This window comes from Balaenoptera borealis (genome assembly GCF_965194805.1).
Source record: "Balaenoptera borealis genome assembly, chromosome: 14".
Classification (NCBI taxonomy): domain Eukaryota; kingdom Metazoa; phylum Chordata; class Mammalia; order Artiodactyla; family Balaenopteridae; genus Balaenoptera; species Balaenoptera borealis.
Window position 1 is genome coordinate 76,750,729 of NC_138875.1, and position 24,333 is coordinate 76,775,061.

A 24,333-nucleotide genomic window follows, 5' to 3' on the forward strand; every position below is an offset into this window, starting at 1 on the left:
TGAGCCGAGAGCGTGTGGGCAAGACCCGAGTGGGTTCTGCTGGAATCTCCATTTTGCAGATGAGGAAAGTCAGGCTCAGAGGATGGGTCGTTTGCTGAGATGGGAACGCCCCAAAGCTGGCAGTTGGTCCCCTTCCTCCCACCAGGACGGGCTTGCAGCTGGGACTGGACGGTGGGAGGGAGACAGCACGTAGAGTCTGTGGGCAGAGGGTGCAGTGTGCTCCCCGGCTGTGAAGGAGTTCACACTATCCCCAAACACCCAGAGGTCAAAACCTGTCCTGGCCTCTGTCCTGCTTTAAGCCCTGTGCTCCTCAGCCCCTGTTGGGGGTCCTGGGAAGGTCAAGGGCAGCCTCCGGTAGCTGGATTCTCAGAATGGCCATCACTCAGCGCCAGTCCATGACGGAGGAGCCTTTGTGAGCAAGCGCCCCGGGAATGGGTGTCTGCCGTGTGACCCTCTTGCTGGTCCTCCTTTATTTTACTTTACTTACCAAACACTCATCTAGAATTTACCAGAAATTTTGTGCCAGGCCCCATTCCAAGCACCTGACAAACATCAGCTTGTTTAAATGCCCCCAACTGGGGACTTCCCTGGTGGCGCAGTGGTTAAGAATCCGCCTGCCAATGCAGGGGACACGGGTTTGATCCCTGGTCCAGGAAGATCCCACATGCTGCAGAGCAACTGAGCCCGTGTGCCACAACTACTGAGCCTGTGCTCTAGAGCCCATGAGCCACAACTACTGAAGCCCACGTGCCACAACTACTGAAGCTCGTGCACCTAGAGCCCGTGCTCCGCAACAAGAGAAGCCACCGCAATGAGAAGCCTGCATACTGCAACGAAGAGTAGCCCCCGCTCGCCACAACTAGAGAAAGCCTGTGCAGCAACAAAGACCCAACGCAGCCAGAAATAAGTAAATTTATTAAAAAAAAAAAAAAATCCCCCATCTGCCCTGGGTGGGAGGACCAGGTCCCAGGCCACATGGTGGATGTGGGATTGATGCCCCCTATGTAGCCCACATTTATTTAGTATTTGCTGTGTGCCCCTCATGCCCACCCCACTGCAATCTGAGCGGGCACAGCCCTCCCGTCTTTCTGGTGAGAGCCACTCAGCCTGTACCCCGCAGGAATTGTGTGCCTCCTGGGGGCCCCTCCCCCACTGCTCACCTGGGTCAGGGTTAGGAGGCGGGGATGGAGGGCTTGGCCTGATGGAGGCCGGCCAGCATGGTGGAGAGGTCCAGGATGAAGAGCTTCACCTGGGGGTTCCGACACAGCCAGAGTCACATCCCAGCCTCTTGAGTGTCCGGTCCCCACCCCCCAAAACCCCAGAGGCTGCAAAGCAGGGGTGGGGGGTAGAGACCCTTATTAGACAGCAATGATGGTGGTTCCCTGGGGCAGTGAACCTGGCCTAAACCATTCTGGTTTTTAAAGGCTCAGTCCAAGACTCCCAAACAGTTGATTCACGGGCACCTTCAGTTTTCTAGCTGGCTATCAATCACCTGTATTATAGTTGAATTAGTATTTTCACTTGCATCAATTCTTTTTTTATTTTTTTCCTTTTAATTGGATCAGTCGTGTTCACTGGTGTATGACCTACTCTTATCTTCTCCATTGGGGGCCCTCCTTTATTTTGTTTTAACCTATTTATTGATATAAACTTAATGAACACCCACGGATCCACTGCCAAGACCTAGAACTTGATGGCAAACTTATCCTTGGGCTCTTCCTTCACATTTGTCACCGAAATAAACATCTGACAAGGAAACTATATCTCTACCAAAAGTGGAAAGAGATTAAATTACTCCTTGCCATAAGTAGGGGGTAACCGGAAAAATAACAAAATGAAAATGAAACCTGGTTACTCAATTCTGGCAGCTACCATTGCTCACAGAGGGTGTGAGCCCCCAGGCCCTGGAGACCAGGGAGTATTATGGGGGTTAAAGTCATAGTTGCCACCCCCCCTCCCCACCCCCCTGGCATTGAACCTTTCTCCTTGGTAAGATCAGATGGTTGGCTGAAAAAGCACTGGCTTTCCATCACCCTGATACCAAAACCAGAAAAAGATATCACACAAAAAAATTATAGACCAACATCACTGATGAACATAGATGCAAAAATCTTGAACAAAATACTAGCAGACAGAATCCAACAGCACATTAAAAGGATCATACACCATGATCAAGAGGGATTTATCCCAGGGATGCAAGGATTCTTCAATATACACAAATCAATCAGTGTGATACACCATATTAGCAAATTATGGAATAAAAACCATATGATCCTCTCAATAGATGCAGAAAAAGCTTTTGACAAAATTCAAGACCCATTTGTGATAAAAACTCTCCAGAAAATGGGCATAGAGGGAACCTACCTCAACATAATAAAGGCCATATATGACAAACCCACAGCAAGCATTGTACTCAATGGTGAAAAACACAGCATTTCCACTAAGATTAGGAACAAGACAAGGCTGTCCACTCTCACCACTCTTATTCAACATAGTTTTTGAAGTCCTAGTCACAGCAATCAGAGAAGAGAAAGAAATAAAAGGAATACAAATTGGAAAAGAAGAAGTAAAACTGTCACTGTTTGCCGATGACATGATACTATACATAGAAAATCCTAAAGATGCCACCAGAAAACTACTAGAGCTAATCAATGAATTTGGTAAGGTTGCAGAATACAAAATTAATGCACAGAAATCTCTGGCATTCCCATACACCAACAATGAAAAATGAAAAGTTAAGGAAACATTCCCATTTACCATTGCAACAAAAAGAATAAAATACCTAGGAATAAACCTGCCTAAGGAGGTGAAAGACTTGTACTCAGAAAATTATAAAACACTGATGAAAGAAATCAAAGATGACATAAACAGATGGAGAAATACACCATGTTCTTGGAAGAATCAATATTGTGAAAATGACTATACTGCCCAATGCAATCTACAGATTCAATGCAATCCCTAGCAAACTGCCAATGGCATTCTTCACAGAATTAGAACAAAAAATTTTACAATTCGTATGGAAACACAAAAGACCCCGAATAGCCAAAACAATCTTGAGAAAGGAAAACGGAGTAGGAGGAATCAGGCTCCCTGACTTCAAACTATACCACAAAGCTACAGTAATCAAGACAGTATGGTACTGGCACAAAAACAGATATAGATCAACGGTACAGGATAGAACGCCCAGAGATAAATCCACGCACATATGGGCACCTAATTTATGACAAATTACAAGAACATTCAATGGAGAAAAGACAGCCTCTTCAATAAGTGGTGCTGGGAAAACTGGACAGCTACATGTAAAAGAATGAAATTAGAACACTACCTAACACCATACACAAAAATAAACTCCAAATGGATTAAAGACTTAAATGTAAGACCAGACACTATAAAACTCTTAGAGGAAAACATAGGAAAAACACTCTTTGACATAAACCACAGCAAGATCTTGTTTGACCCACCTCCTAGAGTAATGGAAATAAAACCAAAAATAAACAAATGGGACTTAATTAAACTTAAGAGCTTTTGCACAGCAAAGGAAACCATAAACAAGACAAAAATACAACCCACAGAATGGGAGAAAATATTTGCAAATGAAACAATAGACAAAGGATTAATCTCCAAAATATACAAACAGCTCATGGAGCTCAATATCAAAAAAACAAACAATCCAGTTAAAAAATGAGCGGAAGACCTAAATAGACATTTCACCAAAGAAGACATACATGAAAAGATGCTCAACATCACTAATTATTAGAGAAATGCAAATCAAAACTACAATGAGATATCCCCTCATGCCGGTCAGAATAGCCATTATCAAAAAATCTAGAAACAATAAATGCTGGAAAGGGTGTGGTGAAAAGGGAACCCTCCTGCACTGTTGGTGGGAATGTAAATTGATACAGCCACTATGGAAAACAGTATGGAGGTTCCTTAAAAAACTAAAAATAGAACTACCATATGACCCAGCAATCCCACTACTGGGCATATACCCTGAGAAAACCATATTCAAAAAGAGTCATGTACCACAATGTTCACTGCAGCGCTGTTTACAATAGCCAGGACATGGAACCAGCCTAAATGTCCATCAACAGATGACTGGATAAAGAAGATGTGGCACATACATACATACAATGGAATATTACTCAGCCATAAAAAGAAACGAGGGCTTCCCTGGTGGCGCAGTGGTTGAGAATCTGCCTGCTAATGCAGGGGACACGGGTTCGAGCCCTGGTCTGGGAAGATCCCACATGCCGCGGAGCAACTAGGCCCGTGAGCCACAACTACTGAGCCTGCGCATCTGGAGCCTGTGCTCCACAACAAGAGAGGCCGCGATAATGAGAGGCCCGCGCACCGCGATGAAGAGTGGCCCCCGCTTGCCACAACTAGAGAAAGCCCTCGCACAGAAACGAAGACCCAACACAGCCAAAAATAAATAAATAAATAAGTAAATTAAAAAAAAAAAAAAGAATTAAATATATTAAAAAAAAAGAGAGTCTCTGGAGAAAGGTCTTTATAGGTCTTTCCAACTTCCCAACTCTTACTCCCTTTAAAAAAAAAAAAAAAAGAAACGAAATTGAGTTATTTGTAGTGAGGTGGATGGACCTAGAGTCTGTCATACAGAGTGAAGTAAGTCAGAAAGAGAAAAAGAAATACCATACGCTAATGGATATATATGGAATCTAAAAAAAAAAAATGGTACTGATGAACCTAGTTGCAAGGCAGGAATAAAGAGGTCGACATAGAAAATGGACTTGAGGACATGGGGTGGGAGGGCGAAGCTGGGGCGAAGTGAGAGTAGCATCGACATATACACACTATGGAATGTGAAATAGCTGGCTGATGGGAAGCAGCAGCATAGCACAGGGAAATCGGCTCGGTGCTTTGTGATGACCTAGAGGGGTGGGATAGGGAGGATGGGACGGAGGCTCAAGAGGGAGGGGATATGGGGACATATGTATGCATATGGCTGATTCGCTTTGTTGTGCAACAGAAACTAACACAGTATTGCAATTATACTCCAATTATACTCCAATAAAGCAATTATACTCCAATAAAGATTATACTCCAATAAAGCAGTTATACTCCAATAAAGATCTATTAAAATAGAATAAAATAAAAGGACTGGCTTTTGCCTGTTGCTTCATATCGAGCTTCTGTCCCTCCTAGAGTAGTCTTTTGTACCTTGGGGTACCCGGGCCACACTTGAGAGAACAGTGGTGTACACATGAATCCACACGACTCAGGATGTGGCACAAAGGTAGGCTCCGGGGACCCAGTTCTTGGCATTTGGTTGGAATTCTGGCTGCAGGACAGGAGTGGGGATGGGATGGGGCAAAGGCGAGGGTGTTTCCTCCACTTCTCAAAGGAGCCATGCTTTGGGGACCCACTAGAATCAACAGAAGTGTCCAAAGTCAGAAACCCCCTCCCTCTGTTGTAAACCATGTCACATGTTCTACCACCTTGCAAACCCAAGTGAATAGAAAAGCCGGGCATACTTGGTACACAATGACATTTGTAATGCCATTGTGCAGAAAGAAAAAGCACTGTACAACGCTGCCCTCACGCTCCCCAGGGAAGCCAAGGCCTGACCATGCGGGAGCCAGAGGGTCAGGGACTAATTAAAAGTGAGTCTCCATCTCCTGGTTTCTTATCGATGTCTCGTTTGTGTTTTAGATCCTGAGACAGAAGAACTCTTGGCATAAATGTATTGTACCCATCAGTATATACCCCGGCCTCCTGCACAGTGAGGGCACTGAGACCCAGAGAGGATCCAACTTCCTTCTGACCTCATAGCAGGTGACCAGCAGAGCCAAGACCAACCCAGGGCTCCCGGGCAGGGGGCTAGGCGGCCACGGAGCTAGGAGACTGGGCTCTGATCGCAGAGGGTCATGCTTAACCCAGAGAAGGCGGGATTTCAGGCACCATGATGTTCCCAACGGTTAGGGGCCTGGAGGTGACATAAAGAGGGATCCTCACCTGCTCCAGATGCCCCTCGGTGTCCTCGATGTCCAGGGCAGGTGGCCGCCTCTGGTGCTGGCACACTAGCTGGAACAGGTTGAGTGCTGCCATCCTGGTGCGTCCCAGGAGCAGGGTCTTCTCAGCCGCGGTGTTCTGGATCTGAATACACTTGGATTCCTGGAGAACACCCGCCCCCTTCCCCATTAAGGTGTGAGCTGGCCTGAGGAGGCCTGGGGCCACATTCGCGTCCACTTCCCACCAGTCATAGATGCCCCTAGGTGCTATCAGGGAGAGGAGTGCTGGACTCGGGTGTCAAGTTCTCATAGGCAGGGCCTCCTGCGCCCTAAAGTTCTTTCCGATGCCTGAAACCTGCCCATGAACGAAGCGTTGCCCCATATGGCACTCCTCCCGGCGGTGGGAGGCTGGGGTCCCTGGCGCCCACCTCCTCCCGGCGGCGGTACCCAGTGCAGCGTGCGCTCCCGCGCCGCCTCCAGTTGCTCCAGCAGCTGCGCTCGCCGCTGGCCCTGCCTCAGCAGCTCGTCCTGCCAGGCGTCCCGCAGCCGCTGCAGCCGCGCGCGCGCCTCCCCCAGCTCCGCGAGCCGCTGGCGCTCCGTGAGCCTCAGCGCCGCCTGCGTGTCGGCCAGGCAGTCGAAGCGCGCCACCAGCTCGGAGACCTCTTGGAACTGGGATGGGGTCGGGAGGGGGACTCACTGGGACTGCAGCCCCCCTGCCCTTCCCCGCCCTACCACCCCCCGCGCCTCCTCAGCCCAACTGTGAAATGGGGGCATCACACAGCCCCTGCCCCAGAAGTGTGATTACTCAGGCCCCTCCCCACCTCCACCATCAAGCCCAGCTAAGCTTCACTGCCTGTGATTAATACTAAGTCACTGTTTCATTCAACTAATACTGAGTGTTTGGATTCCCCCTCCCCCCACCTGCCAGTGTGTCCTTGAGTAAGTTATCTTTCTGAGCCTCAGTTGCCCCATCTGTAAAATGGGATTGGCAATAACAAGACTCACTTCACTGGACCTTGGGGAGAATTCAAGAACAAAGCGTGTTCCTGACATACAGTTAGTGCTCAATAAGTGGTGACTCCTGGCATACACTCAGCGCTCCAGTAGTGCACACTTCCAAAGCCGTCCCTGAGGCTGCCTGGGGCTGCACGTGGCGCTGAACACCAAAACCTCCTGCAGGGCGCTCACCTCGGGCAGCTGCTCCAGTACTTGCCCCAGCAGGCGCGCGCAGGGCTCGAGGCGCCAAAGCCGGCGCTGAAGCCGAGCGCGCTCCCGCTGCAGCTCCTCCAGCTGAGCCCGAAGCCGCAGCGCCTCCGCCTCCCGGCGGCCGGCCAGTTGCCGCTCCTCCGCCGCCCTCCGCAGTGCGCGGCTGCGCCGGGCCTCGGCATCCTGGGAAGGAGGGATGGAGAGGAGGCGACGACCCCCAGGACTTGGGAGCCTGCGGAGCTTGCCGCATCCACTCCGCCCCAACATTCGCACGCTGAGTCACGGGTTGCAAACAGATGGCCCGCGGGCCAAATCCAGCCAGAATCTCGGATTTTGGTCCCTCACTCCTCTCCCACTCTTTTTAAAATGCTTCAGGCAGTGAGTGTGTATTTCCCACCACTCCCTTTTGTATTGGTAAGCCCACTTTTTAAGTTTATGTGAGCGGTCTGGCTCCTTTAGGATTGTGACTTTGTGACCCTCTGCCCTGCCTCCCCCCAACAGGCTCCACCTACCTGCAAAAACTTTTCAAAGCGGACAAAGGACCCCTTTAACTCCTGCTCTTTCTGTTCCAATTGTTCCCACCGCTGTTTCAGGGATGCCTTCATAGTCTGGAACACCTGGGGGGTAAGGAGTGGGTGTCCGTGGTGTTTGGGGTTTCAAGTCATCCAGCGCTTTCACATTCACACTTAACCTCGCTCATCCTTTGCCCTTAATCTTTTTTTTTTTTTTTTTGGCTGCGCTTTTGGCATGTGGCATCTTAGTTCCCCGACCAGGGATCAAACGCATGCCCCCTGCAGTGGAAGCGTGGAGTCCTAACCACTGGACCACCAGGGAAGTCCCTTTTGCCCTTAATCTTGTCACTGCACCCTTGCTCAAATCCACCCGTTGCTCCCACCACCCACGATGAAGCCCAAATTCCCTCCTGTAGCCCCTGCGTGTCAGCATTCCTGCTCTTCCTTGGGGCCTCATCTTACCCTCTCTCCTCCGATACTGTCTTCTAGCCTCTTACCCACCTGTGTTTTGTCCTTGCCTTCCTGTGTTTGTATATGCTGCTCCCTCTGCCTGTTTCTCCCTCCTAACCCTGTCCCCCTTTGCTGGATAAGCCGACTTGCCCTTCAGCGTTCCCTAAGACATCACTTCCTACAGGAAGTCCTCCATGACCACCCCTGTGTAGAGATAGGGGCTTTCTCTGGGCTCCCACAGCCCCTGCTCAGTGCTTCCCCCCTCACAGCCATCACCACCTGGACACTTGTCTGTCCCCTTTTCTAAGCTGTGAGCCCATGAGGGCAGGGACTGTGGTGAGACCTCTAGATCCCAGTGCAGTGCCCTGCATACAGTAGCTGCTCAATGCACATTTATTTGCACGAACCACTGATCTCATTTGATCCCCATTTGACAGACGAGGAAACCAAGGCTCAGGACGGTGATGATTTGTCTCAGACCTTGTAGTAATAAGTTGGCTCCATCACTTTCCCCTCTTTTTTTTTTTTAAGGAGGAGTGTCCCAAAAAGTTTCAGGGACTGCACTGAGTGGCTCACCTCCTTCTGGGCCTGAAGGCCCTGGTCCGCATCCACTAGTTCCTGCCTCTTCTCCAAGAGACGCAGCAGTGGCGGTGGGACGTGGTCCACATTCCGCCCCTGGATCTTCCTGGAGGGGTTCAAGGAAGAGGTAAGGGTGAAGGAGGCAAGAGTCAGGGCCCCCAAACTCCCCACTGGTGCCTGACATACCCCCATTAGCCACCTCCTGGCTGTTGAATTTTTCATTCATTCAACAAATTGTCCCGAGCACCTACTCTGTACCAGGCACTGTTCTAGGCACTGGGGATGCAGCCCTGATCAAGACAGACAGATCCCTGCCCTCCAGGAGCTGCCATCCCGCTGGGGGCCACAGAAAAAAGCTAGCAAATAATAATAAATAATGCTAGGACATGGCGGGTGCTAAGATGAAAAATTCAGCAGACTGAAGGAAATCTCTCAATAGGGAGATAGAAAAGTCTCTATGGGGGGGGACATCTGAGCAGAAACTTGAAGGGGAAGAGGGAGGGAGCCATGTGGATACCGCAGGGAACAGAGTCTAGGCCGAGGGAATGGCCAATGCCAAACCCCAAGGGAAGGACCTTGGTGTGTAGAAGGAGCTGCCAGGAGGCCAGTGCAGTTGGAGGGGAGGGAGGAACAGAGAGAAGGGAAGTGAGACCAGGGAAGTTGTGAGGGTGAGGCTGCGGTGGGCCGTGATGAGGGGAGACTTTGGCCTTGACTCTGAGTGAGGTGGGAGGCATGGGAGGGTTTGGAGCAGAGGAGGGAACCCCCTCTGGCTACTGTGGGGAGCAAGGACAATAGGAGGGGCAGGGCAGCTGCAGGGGACCAGGGACGGGTCACAGGATAATGCGGAGAGGATGGGGCTCTGATCTGGGTGGGTGCAGTAGAGAGGTAAGGAGGGGTCGGTTCTGGATACCACTGGAGAGCAGAGCTGATGGGGTGACGAGAGGGTGAGAAAGGAGTCGAAGGGGAACCTAGATGCTGGAAGGATGTTGCTGATAGTGGGCTGAGCGGGGAGCAGGGAGATCAGCTCTTCGCTAAGGCCAAGTTGAGACTGAGCTGCCTATTGACCTCGCGGGGAGGATCCAGAGGGAGGCTGGGATCTGGAGCCAGGCTGACGGGGGAGAGGAGGGGCTGGACACAGCTCCGCAGGGTCGGCTGTGCAGGGAGCAGAAGGGATGCACTACCATTCCACTAGGCAAGGCTTTCCCAGCTCTGGTCTAGGGGAAACCCTCCCATTTTACTGATTCTGAGACTGAAGATGGGGTCCCCGGCCACACTGCTGAAACAAGGCAGGCACCGGACAAGCTTCCTCCACCCTTCCTTTAAAATGCAGTTTGCAGTGAGAGGGGGCAAGAGCTCAAAGAGTAATTCCCTCCCACCTTGGATCAAATGATATAATCTCAGCTGGATATCAACTAGGGATGGGGATCAGGAACAGATTAGAGACCTGAGCCATTGACCCAGCTCTGCCCTAACTACCCCTGAGACCTTGTGGAAATTGCCATTTCCTTCGGAGCTTCAGTTTCTTCCTCTATGAAGTGGGGGGCAATAATCCCCCACCAAGAAGTCACCGAGGAAGCCAGAACCCAGGGGCAGGGGGAAGGGAGGGATCATCCCACCTGCTCCTGCCCTCCTTTCAGCCCTCCCTGCCACTCCACGCCACTCACGTAGACAGTTTCTCTTGCAAGGCCAGTCGGAAATATTTCTCCCAGGGCACAGCCATTCTCCTGGCAATTGCCCCAGGCTTGCTTGCTTTCTGGAGTTTTGCACTAGCCTAGAGGCGGCCCTGGAGGGTTCTGATGGAGGGGTTGCACGCTCAGTATTCCCGGAAGGCAGCCACCCAGCCAGCCTCGGTCGCCCCGGGCAACCAACGACACAACATTCCATTGCCTGCCTGAGGCCTGGAGAATCCACCCGGAGAGGGAGAGAGAGGGGGCTGCGGGGAGGGGAACATCTTCTGCCCGTTCTGGAGGAGGCTTGAACTCCCAATCTAAACTGAGGTGCAGCGAACAGGACGTGGGTCTCTTGGCCAAGAATTTGCCCCTCTTGGTGCCCCATGTCTGGTCAAACCTCTTCCTGGATGGGTGGGATGGGGCCTCACTAATGTGGTTGTGTGCTCAGATGTCTGTTCAAATGAGTAATTATTGGGCACCCACTGTTTGCCAGGTCCTTGGGGGGCAGGCATTCACTCCCTGGCAAGGTGCTGAGGTCCTACTATGTTCCAGCCCTTTGATGGTCCACTCCCATTGCTGGGGATGGTGCTACCCTAGCCTTGTCTCACGGAGCCCCCAGCCTCGTTAGGGAGATAAAGCAGAGGGGCCATCAGCACTACCTGGTGGAAACCAACTTGGAAGGGACCCATAATCTGCATTTGGAGGATGGGGGGTAGGGGAGGAGGTGACATAGTTTGCGCAATTACAGTGGGTCAGACACTGCCCTGAGTACTCTACTTACGGTATCTAATTTAATCTTTAAAACAGAACTGCCGGGAGTGGTAATAGGGAAAAGTACCCAGAGTAATATTACAAATACTCATGGGTCCTCCAACTGGAAATAACAAACACGAGCGTCTTGTCCTCTTTGTTTCCAATCGTTTTATTTTTCCGTTTTAAATAATTTGTTTTTTCATGTAAGGAAATGTATTTTCTTTTTGTAGAGTAACACTTTTTAAAAAATTTTTATTGAGGTATAATTGATTTACACTGTTGTGTTAATTTCTTCTGTACAGCAAAGTGATTCAGTTATATATGATTCAGTTATACATATATATGTATTCTTTTTCATACTCTTTTCCATTATGGTTTATCACAGGATATCACAGGATATTGAATATAGTTCCCTGTGGTAGGGGAACAAAGTAGGACTTCGTTGTTTATCCATTCTATATATAATAGTTTGCATCTGCTAATCCCAAACTTCCAATCCATCCCTCCCCTACCCCCCTTCCCTTTGGCAACCATAAGTCTGTTCTCTATATCTGTGGGTCTGTTTTTGTTTCGTAGATAAGTTCATTTGTGTCATATTTTAGATTCCACATATATGTGATATCATATGGTATTTGTCTTTCCCTTTCTGACTTACTTCACTTAGTGTGATAATCTCTACGTCCATCCATGCTGCTGCAAGTGGCATTATTTCATTCTTTTTTATGGCTGAGTAGTATTCCACTGTATATATGTACACCACATCTTCTTTATCCATTCATCTGCTGATGGACATTTAGGTTGTTTCCATGTCTTGACTATTGTAAATAGTGCTGCTATGAACACTGGAGTGCATGTATCTTTTCAAATTAGAGTTTTGTCCGGATATATGCCCAGGAGTAGAATTGCTGGATCATATGGTAACTCTATTTTTAGTTTTTTGAGGACTCTCCATACTGTTTTCCATAGTGACTGCACCAATTTACGTTCCTACCAACAGTGTAGGAGGGTTCCCTCTTCTCCACACCCTCTCCAGCATTTGTTTGTGGTTTTTTCCATAAATTTATTTTTTTATCTATTTATGTTTGGCTGAATTGGGTCGTCGCTTCTGTGCGTGGGCTTCCTCTAGCTGCAGCGAGCAGGGGCTACTCTTCACTGTGGCGTGCGGGCTTCTCATTGTGGTGGCTTCTCTCGTTGCAGAGCACGGGCTCTAGGCGTGCAGACTTCAGTAGTTGTGGCATGCGGGCTCAGTAGTTGTGGCGTACAGGCTCTAGAGCGCAGGCTCAGTAGTTGTGGTGCATGGGCTTCGTTGCTCCTTGGCATGTGGGATCTTCCTGGATCAGGGCTCGAACCCATGTCCCCTGCATTGGCAGGCTGATTCCCAACCATTGTGCCATCAGGGAAGCCTCCAGCATTTGTTACTTGTAGACTTTTTAAATGGCCATTCTGACCGGTGTGAGGGGGTTAGAGTAACACTATTTTAAAAATACTATAGTTACTGTAATGCCTACATCGTTTAAAACAACCCCCAAGCATTTTGTTAGAGCATATTAAAAAAAAGAAAGATGGAGCTAAAATAATGCACATTTTGTCTTTGAGCATTTTGCATTAAGTTGTACATACTATTTTTCTGCATAAATTGATGCAAAGTTACAAGATTCATGAGCTAAGTTTTCTTGATTTAAAAAATACTGAGGTAGAATTCACATAGAGTAAAATTCAGTTTTTTCCACATGCAGTTCTGTGGGTTTTAGCAAATGCATAAAGTCGTGTAACCATCACAGTTAAGATGCAAAATATTTCCATCACCCCAAAAAGTCCTCATGTCCCTTTGTAATCAACCCTTGTCCCCACCCAGCCCCTGGCAACCACTGACCTGTTCTCTATCCCTATAGATCTGCCTTTTCTAGACCATCATCCATGGAATTTATATACGTTATAGCCTTTCGAGTCTGGCTTCTTTCACTGAGCAATATTCATTTGAGATTCATATTGACGTGTGTATATTGACATGTATTTTTCACTGCTGAGTAGTATTTGATAACATACTATAGTTTATTTATCCTCCACTTGGGTTATTGCTAATTCTGGGCAGTTATAAATATAGCCTGTTTCATGTGCAGTTTTTCTTTGTGAACAGAAGCTTTCATTTCACTTGCATATTTACATAAGAGTACGATTGATGGGTCATATAGTAAGTGCATGTTCAACTGTATAAAAAACTGCAAACCTGTTTTTCAAAGTTTTTATATTCACACTAGCAATGCACGAGAGTTCTGATTGCTCCATCTCCTCACCAGCAGTTGGTACTGTCAGTTTTTGTAAAAGTCATTCTAAAAGATGGGTAGCTGTATGGATACGGCTTTTTTTTTTTTTTTTTTTGATTTATTTATGGCTGTGTTGGGTCTTCGTTGCATGTGGGCTTTCTCTAGTTGCGGAGAGTGGGGACTACGTCGTTGCAGTGCGCTGGCTTCTCATTGCGGTGGCTTCTCTTTGTTGCAGAGCACAGGCTCTAGGCGCGCCAGCTTCAGTAGTTGTGGCACTCTGGCTCAGTAGTTGTGGTGCGCGGGCTTAGTTGCTCCACGGCATGTGGGATCTTCCCAGACCAGGGCTCGAACCCGTGTCCTCTCCATTGACAGGTGGATTCTTAACCACTGTGCCACCAGGGAAGCCCCAGCTTTTTTATTTACAAATAATTGTAGATTCCTGTGCAGTTTAAGAAATAAAAAGAGAGATTCCATACTGCTTCACCCAGTTTCCCCCAATGGTGACATCTTGCACAGCAACAGTCCAGATCACAACAAGGATATTGACATTGATACAATCCACCCACCTTATTCAAAATGCTCAGTTTTATAAGCACTCGTGTGTGTGTATTTAGTTCTATGCAATTTTTACAATTTTATTTATTTATTTGGCCACATAGCCGGCTTATGGGATCTTAGTTCCCTGACCAGGGATCAAACCCAGGCCCCCGGCAGTGGAAGATCGGAGTCCTAACCACTGGACCGCCAGGGAATTCCCTCATTCTATGCAATTTTATCACATGTCCATTTCTATGACCGCCACTGTCCAGATACAGAGCATTCATCACGAGGATGCTTCAAGCCAACCTTATATAGCCACACCCATCCCCCTCCCTCCTGCCTTCCTAATCCCTGACAACCATTCATCTGTTCTCCATCTGTATTACTCTGTCATGTCAGGGGTGTTGTATAGTAATTGGAATCATATACTATGTAACCTTCTGAGATTGGCTTTTTTCACTCAGCATCATTCTCTCTTTTTTTATGGATGAAGAAATTTTATTTTTTATTTTTAAAAAAGTATTTAATTAATTTATTTATTATGGCTGTATCGGGTCTTCATTGTGGCACACGGGATCTTCACTGCAGCATGTGGGATCTTTTAGTTGTGGCATGTGGTCTGTTAGTTGCGGCATGCATGTGGGATCTAGTTCCTTGACCAGGGAATGAACCCGGAGCCCTTGCACTGGGGGGCATGGAGTCTTACCCACTGGACCACCAGGGAAGTCCCTCAACATCATTCTCTTGAGATCCATGCTGGTTGTTACAGGTGTTTGTTTTTTTTTTTTTTGATTGCTGAGTAGCATTCCATGGGATGGATATACCTCAGTTTGTTTAATCACTCATGTTGGAGGATATTTGGGTTGTTTCCTATCTTTGGCTATTGTGAATAAGGCCACTGTGAAGATTCCTGTCCTGGTTTTTGAGTGAACATAAGTTTTCATTTCTCTGCTATAGAAGCCCAAGAGCGCAATTGCTGGGTCATATGGTAAGTGCCATTTAGGGTTTTTGTTTTTTGGGTTTTTTTAAATTAAGAAACTGCCATATTCTTTTCCAGAATGGCTGTACCATTTTATACTCCCACTAGCAATGTATAAGTGATCCAGTTTTTTTCTACATCCTCACTGCCATCACTATTTTTTTTCTTTTAAAGATTTATTGATTGACTGATTGATTGCTATGTTGGGTCTTCGTTTCTGTGCGAGGACTTTCTCTAGTTGCGGCAAGCGGGGGCCACTCTTCATCGCGGTGTGCGGGCCTCTCACTATCGTGGCCTCTCTTGTTGAGGAGCACAGGCTCCAGACGTGCAGGCTCAGTAGTTGTGGCTCACGGGCCTAGTTGCTCCGCGGCATGTGGGATCTTCCCAGACCAGGGCTCGAACCCGTGTCCCCTGCATTAGCAGACAGATTCTCAACCACTGCGCCACCAGGGAAGCCCCCATCACTATTTTTTGTTTTAGCCATTCTGATCAGTGTGTAGCATTATCTTTGTGGTTTTACGTTGCATCTCTCTACTGGCTAATGATGATGAACATCTTTTTATGTGCTTATTTGCCATCTGTATATCCTTTTCAGCAAAATATCTGTTCGTGTCTGTTGCCTATGTCCTAACTGGATTTTTTTAACTGTTGAGTTTTGAGCCTTCTCTGAATATTCTAGATATATGTCTGGATGTTCCAGATAGCCCTCTGTTGAATATTTTCTCCCAGTCTGTAGCTTGTCTTTTTATTCTCTTCACATGGTCTTTTGCAAAGTTTTAAATTGTGATGAGATCCAATTTGCCACTTTTTCCTTTGTGGATTGTGCTTTTGGTGTCAAGTCTAAGGCGGGTTTTGAACTCAGGCCATCTGGGTGTGGAGTCCACCCTCTTAACCACAACACTCCAGATAGAGTTGAGCCCTTTTTGGATCTTTTCCTCCTTAGACCCATTCCCTTCCTTCCATCCCTAGAGAATACCATCATCTTGAAGCTGGTGTGAATCTTCCCTTCTTAATTTCTCTTCTTTTAGAGGTGGTTTTTTTGACAATGTTTATTGAGCACCTTCTATGTGCCAGGCACTGTGTGAGGATACAGCAGTGGATAAGACAAAACCTGCCTTCATGGGTCTTAGAGGCTAATGGGGAGGCCAGGTGAATCAAATCACCCTGCAAATATGTCATTACATGCTGATAGGATTGCCAGGGGAGGTGCAGAAGTGCAAGGAGGGAGTCAGGGAGGTCTCCTTGAGGAAGTGACATGTAAACCCAGACCTGAAGGGTTGGGGGGGGTGAGTAGAGGAGAGGAGGGGTATTCCAAGTATTGGGAACAGCATGTGCAAAGGCCCTGAGGCAAGAGGATATGGCCCCTCCTAGAAGAGAACAAAGGTCTGTAGGTAGGTGTGCAGAACTCTAGGATGAGGGTGCAGGTCAGGACTGCACAGGGCCAAGGAAGGGCAATACCCGGGCTAGAAGTGACAAACAGGGAATGGAGGTTCAGGGGGGTTAAGTGACTCCTCCGAGAACACACAGGCTGAGAGGTGCTGGGCCCTGGGGTTTGTTTATATAGAGATAACCCATCCCTGCTGTGGAACTGCTCATGGCTTGGAGGAGGCGAGGTCCCTACACACTTGTCTTCAGAAGGCTGGAGCTGTGGCTTTAGCTCTGTGGCCAGTGGATCTACCCCCCCACCCCACGCCTCAGCATTCCTCTCTGTTAAATGGGGCCTTGCTTCCAAATGCTTCCGGGGCTCCCCTGCCAACCTGCTGAGGCAGGGCCTCCCCCCTGTCTCTGTCTCCACGTCCTGGGGGATGGGGTGGGTGGAGCTGCTAAGTGACAGCAAGACACAACTTCTCAGCTGGCCTTGCCCTTGGCCACAAAGCCACAAGCTCTGGAAATATCCACTCTCCCCACCCCCCCATTCCCCCAACCCCCAGTCTCACGCTTGGGCAGCTTCCCCCTTCCTACTTCTCCATTCCAAAGCGGGGGCAGGGGAGGGCACTTTGTGGAGTTGGGCTGAGGAAGGAGGAAGCCGGGGTGCAGCCTGCAGACGCACACCTTGTCTTCAGGCTGTGGGAAGCGGAGACTTACAGGCCCTGCTTCCTCGGCAGCCAGCCCGCAAGAGGGGCTTTGGAAATCCTGCCCACTCCTCCCACCGCCGCCTCCTGTCTGTCCCACGTGGCTTCCTGCCCGGAATCGTGCCTGGCACTCACAAACGAGGCTTTGTGTTCCCGAGATAAAGATCACGCTCCTCACCCCCAACCTGGTTCCGGGCTGGTCTGTCTTGCCCCGATCTTGGTGGTCTCAGAAGGGATGGTGCCACTTCCCAGCAGCGGAAACTGACGTCTAGAGATGCACAGGTCTGCGGAGCCAGAGGAGGGGTCTGTCTCCCGCTTTGGGGGTGAAGGTGTAGCGGAGAGGTGGTGAGTTGGCAATGTTAAGGCACCGTGGGGAGAAAGGAAGTAAAAAAGAATATGACCATTGCCACAAGGAGAGAGGCCAGATTCCAGCCCTCGAGGGGAACTGGATTCTATTTAACCCAGAGAGTGTCTTTTGAGTCCTTCTTATGTGCCAACTGGCGTGGGAGGCACCGCATGAATCAGACATTGTCCCTGACATTTAGGAGATAAGACAAGCATGTAAATCCCCACAAAACAAGAGAACAAGAGACCAAGGTCACAGAGCGGTGCCAACAGGCGGACAGTGGGGGGCGGTCATCACCGCCTTCCCTGCCACCTTCCAGGCTTCCCCGGAGGCTGTGAGCAGAGCTATGAAGCAAGGGCAGCAGGGCTTTCAGAGACCAGAGGAAGTACGAATTGTTTTCTGATTATAACTTCTGATTAAAAAGAAGCACGTGCCATTATGTCAGAGAAAGCCCTCCAGTTCTGTACTTGCTTTATTGTCTACATATCACTTCGTACTTCCCACTGAGAGTCTGTTCCTAGCTGCCCATTACTTTTGTCTGTATCACCCTCCTGAGAGCCCATGAGAGCAGGGCTGGCCTGTGTGTACCTCACTGTATCCCCACTGCCTAGTACATAGTAGGTGCTCAATACACATTTGTTAAGTAAGAAAAGAATTTTATATATAATATGTAAACATTTTATATATATGAAAAGAATAATATAAGAAAAGAATTTTATATATATATAATACTTTATGGCATCAGTATCATGCCTATATATGGTTGTATATACTGTGTTTTCCCCACGACTTGCATTTCTTTTTGGCTGCGCCACACTGCTAGCGGGATCTTAGCTCCCAGACCAGGGATCAAACCCATGCCCTCGGCAGTGAAAGCATGGAGACCTAACCACTAAACCACCAGGGAATTCCCTATGACCTGCTTTTTTTTTTTTTAAAGCACTTTTCCTGTCATTAAATAGTCTTCAAGAACATAATACCATTTGCAGCTATATATAGCTGGGACTTCCCTCGTGGTCTAAGACTCTGTGCTCCCAATGCAGGGGGCCTGGGTTCGATCCCCGGTCAGGGAACTAGATCCCGCATGCCGCAACTAAAGATCCTGCATGCCGCAAAGAAGATCCCACGTGCCGCAAGTAAGACCTCGAGCAGCCAAATAAATAAATAAATAAACAAATATTGAAAAAAACCCACACAGCTATCTAGTGTTCCACGGCACTGCTCTCACATTATGTGCACTTTATTTCACCCCACCCCTCCTAATCTTTATTTAGACTACAATCTACAATCTTAATTGTACCTGTGGGACTTAAACCAGAAAATAGGTAGATAAAGGAAGGTAAAGGCTTTCCTGGTGGAAGGATAGGGCAAAGGTAGTATCAGGGGGTGGGGTGGGGGGAATATGAATCAAATCTTAAAGGTGTTGAATTCAGGAATGGGGTCGAGAGGGCCATGCGGCCAGGGAATCCTGGACCCAGTGGTGTGTTGTTAAATTGCCTCTCCAAAAAAAATTGTAGTGTTTATTTGCTGATTTCCATGGTGCAAATTCTCCTACTGTGGTTGATTTCAAGTTCCTGATGCGGCATTGCTGAACACAGGGTTGGAAAGGCATGGGCACAGCCGGCTCTCGGGAACCAGTAGGAGCGGGCTTCAGCACACCCCTGTCAGTGCCCAGGCCTGATCCCCACTCTGGGATGAGGAGCCCTCTCCACTCTGTGTCTGTGAGCCCTCCCTGGGCCCCAGGCCCAGCATCTCAGACGAAGGGGGTGGGACTCGTCCTGGGTAGTGAGGCCCATAGGGGTGCAGGAGCCCAATCTTGAGATCTTGCTATCAGATTTCACAGCTGGGATGCAAACCCCCAGATTCCCCCAGCTCAGCAACTCGGAGCCGCACTGGCTCCACTGAAGTGTGGCCGCTCCATCCATCCCTGGAATTCAGGGCTGGGCCTGGCGCTCTGCCCCAGCCACAGAGTCCTTAGGACCCAGCCTCAGAGCTCAGTCACCCAGTGCGGCTCAATGTCAGGCACAGTGATGGGATCAGGATGTTCCATTACGGCCATGACACTTATGAGCACTTGCTGTATGCCAGGCTGTGCTGAACGTTTGACGTTTAATTCATCCCATCCTCACACCCAGCCTATGAGGTGGGTGCTAGTTTTATTCCCAATTTACCGATGAGGAAACTGGGGCACTGAGAGGGTAACTCACTTGCCCAAGAGCATTCAGTTCATACCTGTAGGTGCCAGGATTCAATCCCAGGTTGGCTGAACGCTAAAACCTCTGCTCTTAAATCCTCAGCCCAGTATCTCCTCCCACTTGGCTTTACAAAGCACCTGCTATATGCATCCCATGGGCGGTAGACTATGTACAGAGTTGACAAGAAGATGATAGTGGGTTTGTCTTGAAGAGGCTTAGAGGATGGGGAAGGGGAGGCAGCTAACCATTTCTTGAGCACCTACTATGTGCCAGGAATGATGCCAGGTGCCTTACACAGCCGTCTTGATTAACTCTACAACAATCTCACGAGAAAGGTGAGACCCTTTCCACATGACAGCCCAGGCCTGGGCTCTCAGGAGCCTGCCTTCTTCTTTCCCAAATGGCCTCTAGCAGGTCACAGTCCTCTGGGCCACATTTCCCCCTCTGGTTCCTTGACAGGAGCTGCCCTAGGAGACCTCAAACACTCTTCCAGTTTCAGGTCAAAGCTTCTCAGAACAACAGGAGGTACCCAGGCCATTTGGAAAGTATGGAGACTGTGGCCACAACTCCAGGCAAATTGCAGGGGCAGACGCTGGATATTGGATAGGTGACAGAGCTAGCTCCCTGGAGGCCTGGCTGGCACAGTCCATAGCCTTTGTAACCCCCCTGGGAGCCTGGGGGGGGGGGTCTGGGAATGTGACTTCCTGCTCAGCTCTGGAAGTTGGGCCAAGATAGCTAGTGGTGGTTTGGCTGGCATCTCAGGTGGCCCTAGGACAAGGCCCCCAGGTTCCATCAAGGGTCCCTGGGGGCTGGATAGCCTATCTGAGGTCTCTTTTTCAGAAGAAAAAGGTTTCGCCACAAGCTCCCACCTAGGTGAGTGGGGGCGGGGAGAGGCAGGACACTTGTCTTGAAGTAGCAGTCGCATAACAAGTACCATTTTCCCCTCCTGAGGATCTGGGGTAACTGATAAAGATTATGGGAGGGCTTTAACTACTCCCTCGGGGCTACCACTGCTCTGGAATCAACGCCGCCGCATCACCCCTCATACCCTGTTGAAGGATGTTGCAATACTTCTAAGCCTTGGGGCCAGCCCTGCTAGGCCCATTTCCCAGATGGGGTAACTGAGGCCCAGACTTTGGAAGGACTCACCAGACGGAGGCCAGCCAGGGAGAGAATTCCAGGGATCTGAATTCCTCACCAGCCTGGCTGGGGTGCTGGGTGGGAAGTCAAGGAGGGAGACGCGGAAGCAGATCACGGGGCTGCTCCTGTGGCTGGGCAGGGCCCTCTGGAATTGCTGGTCTGGGCGTTGACTCCCGAACTCAATAAGTAGAGCCTTCACATTGGTGCCCAGCCCTGGGCTGACCTGACCGGAATGAGTCCCTTCTGATAACTCTTAGGCAGGTAAACAACAAACTCATGGGGAGAGATAGTGTGTGTGTATCTGTCCTGGGACAGGCCTTTCCGGTCACATTATCACATTTAAAACTCAAAAACTGTGCAAACCTGGAGCTGTGGGAGCAGAGAAAAAGGGGAGAAAACCTCTGCCTGGCATGGGAGGACATCCCGGAAGACTTCCTAGGAGAGGTGATATTTGAGCTATGCCTTGAAGAACAATAATAGTAATAGCAAACACTTTCTGAAAACTTCTTATGTGCCTGTCGGTGTTCTGAGATCTGCATCTGCTTCCTTCATATCTGTTTTATCTCATCTAATTCTCTCAAAACCCTGTGAGCGAGATACTATAATAACATATGAACCGATGAGAAAACCAAACCAGGGCACAGAGAGGTTAAGAGACTTGCCCAAGACCACACAGCTACCAAGTGGCGGAGTCAGCATTCAAATCCAGAAAGGCAAATCAATGACTGACTGTAAGACCTTCCGAGTGCTATTTAATCCCTCTGAACCTCAGTTTGTGTGTCCGTACAAGGTGGGGGGGAACTAGTACAACAGTAAGTAACGCATAGAATTATTGTGAGGACGAAGGTGAGATAATCCCTGCAAAACGCTTAGAACAGCGCCCGGCACACAGTAAGCGTTCAAACAATTGTAGATGACTTTTATAATCGTTGTGGTGGTGATCTTCAAGCCCTCCCCTCCCCCTCCGGCCGCGGCTTCCTCCCCCGCAGTGCCAGCCAGTGACGCGGGATCTGCCGCACGCACAGTCTGGGTTTAATTGGAAACTAAAAGAGATGGAAGGGTATGTTCGCGGCCCCTCCCTTGACTCTGAAAAGGACCCCCAGGGAGGGTGTGACTCTCTCTAGCGACGCCTCCCGCGATCTCCAATACTGCTCCGAGGTGGGGCAAGGAGATCGGACCAAGAAGGCGGCGCCGGGATGGTAGGCAGGGGAGAGCCGGGGAGGTGTGAACGTGTTGGAGGCAGGGCAGGCAGGGGACATACTGTGTCTTCTGAGCCCGATGCCAACTCACTAGGAGCCTGCGGCCACGCCCATCATGGCCGTGGGCGGCTCTCCACCTGGCAGTCCCAGTCTCCATGCGCCCAGGGCTCCGAGGCCGGTGCGCTCTGGCACGCTTGGCTGGGGTGCCGGCAGAGGGCGCGCGAGGGGCCCCGGGAACTGGCGGGTGGGGGGCCCCGCGGGAGGCGGGATTGCGGGGAGGGCCCTGTGCCGCCCCTCCCGCCCCCTGCCCTCCCCGCCTGCCCACCCGGAGCGCTAGACGAGAAGGCACGGGCTGGCGGTGTCCCCCGCGCTTCAGCCGGCTCGGCGGCCAGCTCCTACCTGTAGAGTCTGGCGGGGGCGCCGCCTCCCCGGACACCTATCCTTTCTCCTCCTTCGGAAACCTCTCGCTCAGCTACCCGCGTGTCGGACAGGCGGCGCTGGGATCCCAGGACAGGGTGCCAGGCTCGCTGTTGGCGACATGTAGACGCCCTCCCCGCCGCGGTACAGCCTCGGAACCTGGACGCCCTCCTGGCCGGAAAGTTTGGGGCTGGGCGCCATGGCCAAGAGCAGCTCCCTGAACGTCCGCGTCGTGGAGGGCCGGGCGCTGCCCGCCAAGGACGTGTGAGTACCCCCGGGGCCAGTCGGGGATGGGGGGCGTGCCGGGCATGGGATGGGGCGGGGGTCGCCCATTCCTCATGCCAGGGAAGGTCGGTGAAGTGGGCGGGGGTTCTTGTCTGAGACCGAGTACTGGGGCAGATCCACCTTCATGGGGCGAGAGGCCCCACGCCCATCGCTTCCTGGTGGGAGGGGACACCAAGACTTAGCAGATGCCCCGCCCCGCCCCCAGGAAAGGGGTGTCTTTGTTCCTGGGACGTACTAAAGGGGGTCTTCCAGGGCTTCAGCCCTGGGGATTAGAGGGTCGGATTCTGTCAGAGCTGGGGAGGGGGTTTAGGGGTGGGGGGCTCTCTTTCTTAGTCCAGGCAGGTGTTGGAGGTGGGGTTTCTCCAAGCCTGGGTGGGCATCTGTTAAGAGAACCCTGGGGAGGAGCCCCAGAGGGCCTGGGATCCAGGTGGCCCCAGGATTCCTCTGTGTGCATCTGGTACTGAGATTTGCAGAGTGTCACCAGGTGGCCCACCGGCCAGGCCTGGGGGAAACTGGGGTCCTCTTGACCCAAAACCCTAAGCTCCCCAGCCAGCAGCTCCCCGCCCAATGGGGACCTTCCCGGGATGCTAAGCCGCTTGAAGAGCCAACTTCCCCCTGCAGCCCCCTCCCTAGCCAGGTGTGATGGGGCTGGAGGACCCTCAGGTTCCCCTCAGTACCAGTCCTCAGCTGTGCTTCCTTCAGGGCTGAGTCAGCAGTTGCCGAATCAGCAGAATGGGGGGAGGGGTCCCCCCTCCTGCCTGGCCTGGAGCCCAGAAGGGGCTCTAAGGGCGTCAGCACCTGAAACAGGTGTGGGATCCTTGGCAGGACATTGGCTGTGTGACCTTGAACCTAGTCCTCTCTGGGTTTGGATTTCCCGTCTGGGCAATGGGAACCCTGGACAGGAGTCTCCAAGCCGCATGCAGCTGAGGGTGGAGAACCTCTTAGCATTTGCCCGCTGGCCAGGGTGAGCAGGAACGTGGATTCTGAGCCTTCGCACAGGCTGGGGCTTAGCTATGCTCTAACTCCCCCAGCTGTGGGCCCCCTGTGAGGAGTATCCTGCCTTTGACTTCATGAACATCCCCCCTCCCCAACCCTGCAGCTATGTCAAGGGGGAAGCTGCATAGAGCAGTTCTAGCACCCCCCATCCTCATCAGCGACCCCCAAAAAACACGCACCTGAGGAAAGCAGAGAGCTCGCTTGCTGTGCAAATGCAGCATCTGGACGAGCCCCCTGATTCCCCCCTTATGAGATGCCCTCTCAGAGCACCCGAGAATTAGCGATTCTGGAACTGTCGAGGCAGTGAGGTCAAGAGTGGGGACCTGGCAGCTGCTGGGGGGCTGAGGGGGAGAACCTTCCAGAAACCAGGTTTCCATCTCACGGTGCTCTGGCCCCTCCACCAGTCCTGGGTGAGGGCCATGAGGGAGTGACGGATGTTGTCCTTGGACCCGGACATGGCTCGCAGGGCTCCCTCTGCCTCTGCTGGGGAGGGAGTTGACTCATACCTCGTTCCTGCGTCGCTCTCGGCCACCCCTCCTCCACCAAGTTCCCGGGCCAAGGTGAGCTCTGAGGTGGGCCACGCCCCAGAACCAGGGTAGGGAGGAGAGTGACTAAGCCCCAGTGGGGGATCCAGCCACACTGCCTCAGTTTCCCTGGCTGTTGGTGCCCTTCTTCAGAGGGGCTCCCTCAGAGCGTGTGGGATCTCCATGCCCGTGGGGACTCTTAGATGGGTGTGTCCTCTCTCCTCTCTCCTA

General features: G+C 50.7%; 2 protein-coding genes across 12 annotated transcripts in view; one reads left to right on the forward strand and one right to left on the reverse strand.

Moving 5' to 3' along the window:
* Positions 1-72: 72 nt before the first annotated feature.
* CFAP73 (cilia and flagella associated protein 73) lies at positions 73-22,358 on the reverse strand. Of its 8 annotated transcripts, none has more exons than XM_082353992.1 (7): positions 10,387-16,767; positions 8,720-8,828; positions 7,694-7,798; positions 7,164-7,364; positions 6,423-6,644; positions 5,980-6,138; positions 73-1,249 (listed from the first exon to the last, which is right to left on the reverse strand). In XM_082353992.1, the coding sequence occupies exons 1-7, from the start codon at positions 10,440-10,442 to the stop codon at positions 1,172-1,174; spliced, it is 930 nt and encodes a 309-aa protein (XP_082210118.1). In that variant the 5' UTR covers positions 10,443-16,767; the 3' UTR covers positions 73-1,171. The 8 variants fall into 8 exon arrangements, with proteins under 8 accessions (XP_082210118.1, XP_082210116.1, XP_082210121.1 ...); XM_082353990.1 differs by having other exon boundaries at positions 8,624-8,828; XM_082353995.1 differs by lacking the exons at positions 8,720-8,828; positions 10,387-16,767 and adding an exon at positions 22,280-22,358.
* The window catches only part of RASAL1 (RAS protein activator like 1), a 29,385-nt gene continuing 27,402 nt past the window's right edge, over positions 22,351-24,333 (forward strand). Inside the window, exon 1 of one of the 4 annotated variants that reach the window (XM_082353981.1) lies at positions 22,351-22,561. In XM_082353981.1, coding sequence (XP_082210107.1) covers positions 22,497-22,561 — 65 coding nt within the window. In that variant the 5' untranslated portion in view covers positions 22,351-22,496. The remainder of the gene's footprint in view (positions 22,562-24,333) is intronic. The other 3 variants (XR_014234149.1, XM_082353980.1, XM_082353983.1) reach the window with 3 other exon arrangements.

Bases quoted from the DNA above. Each gene is read 5' to 3' on its own strand.
- CFAP73 (XM_082353988.1), bottom strand. From the start codon at position 8,944: ATGAAAAATTCAACAGCCAGGAGGTGGCTAATGGGGGTATGTCAGGCA. The intron at 7,799-8,623 runs GTCTGAGACAAA...CTTACCCCCCAG, and splicing joins AGCCAACTTATTACTACAAG to GTGTTCCAGACTATGAAGGC. The intron at 7,365-7,693 runs GTAGGTGGAGCC...CCTCCTTCCCAG, and splicing joins GCTTTGAAAAGTTTTTGCAG to GATGCCGAGGCCCGGCGCAG.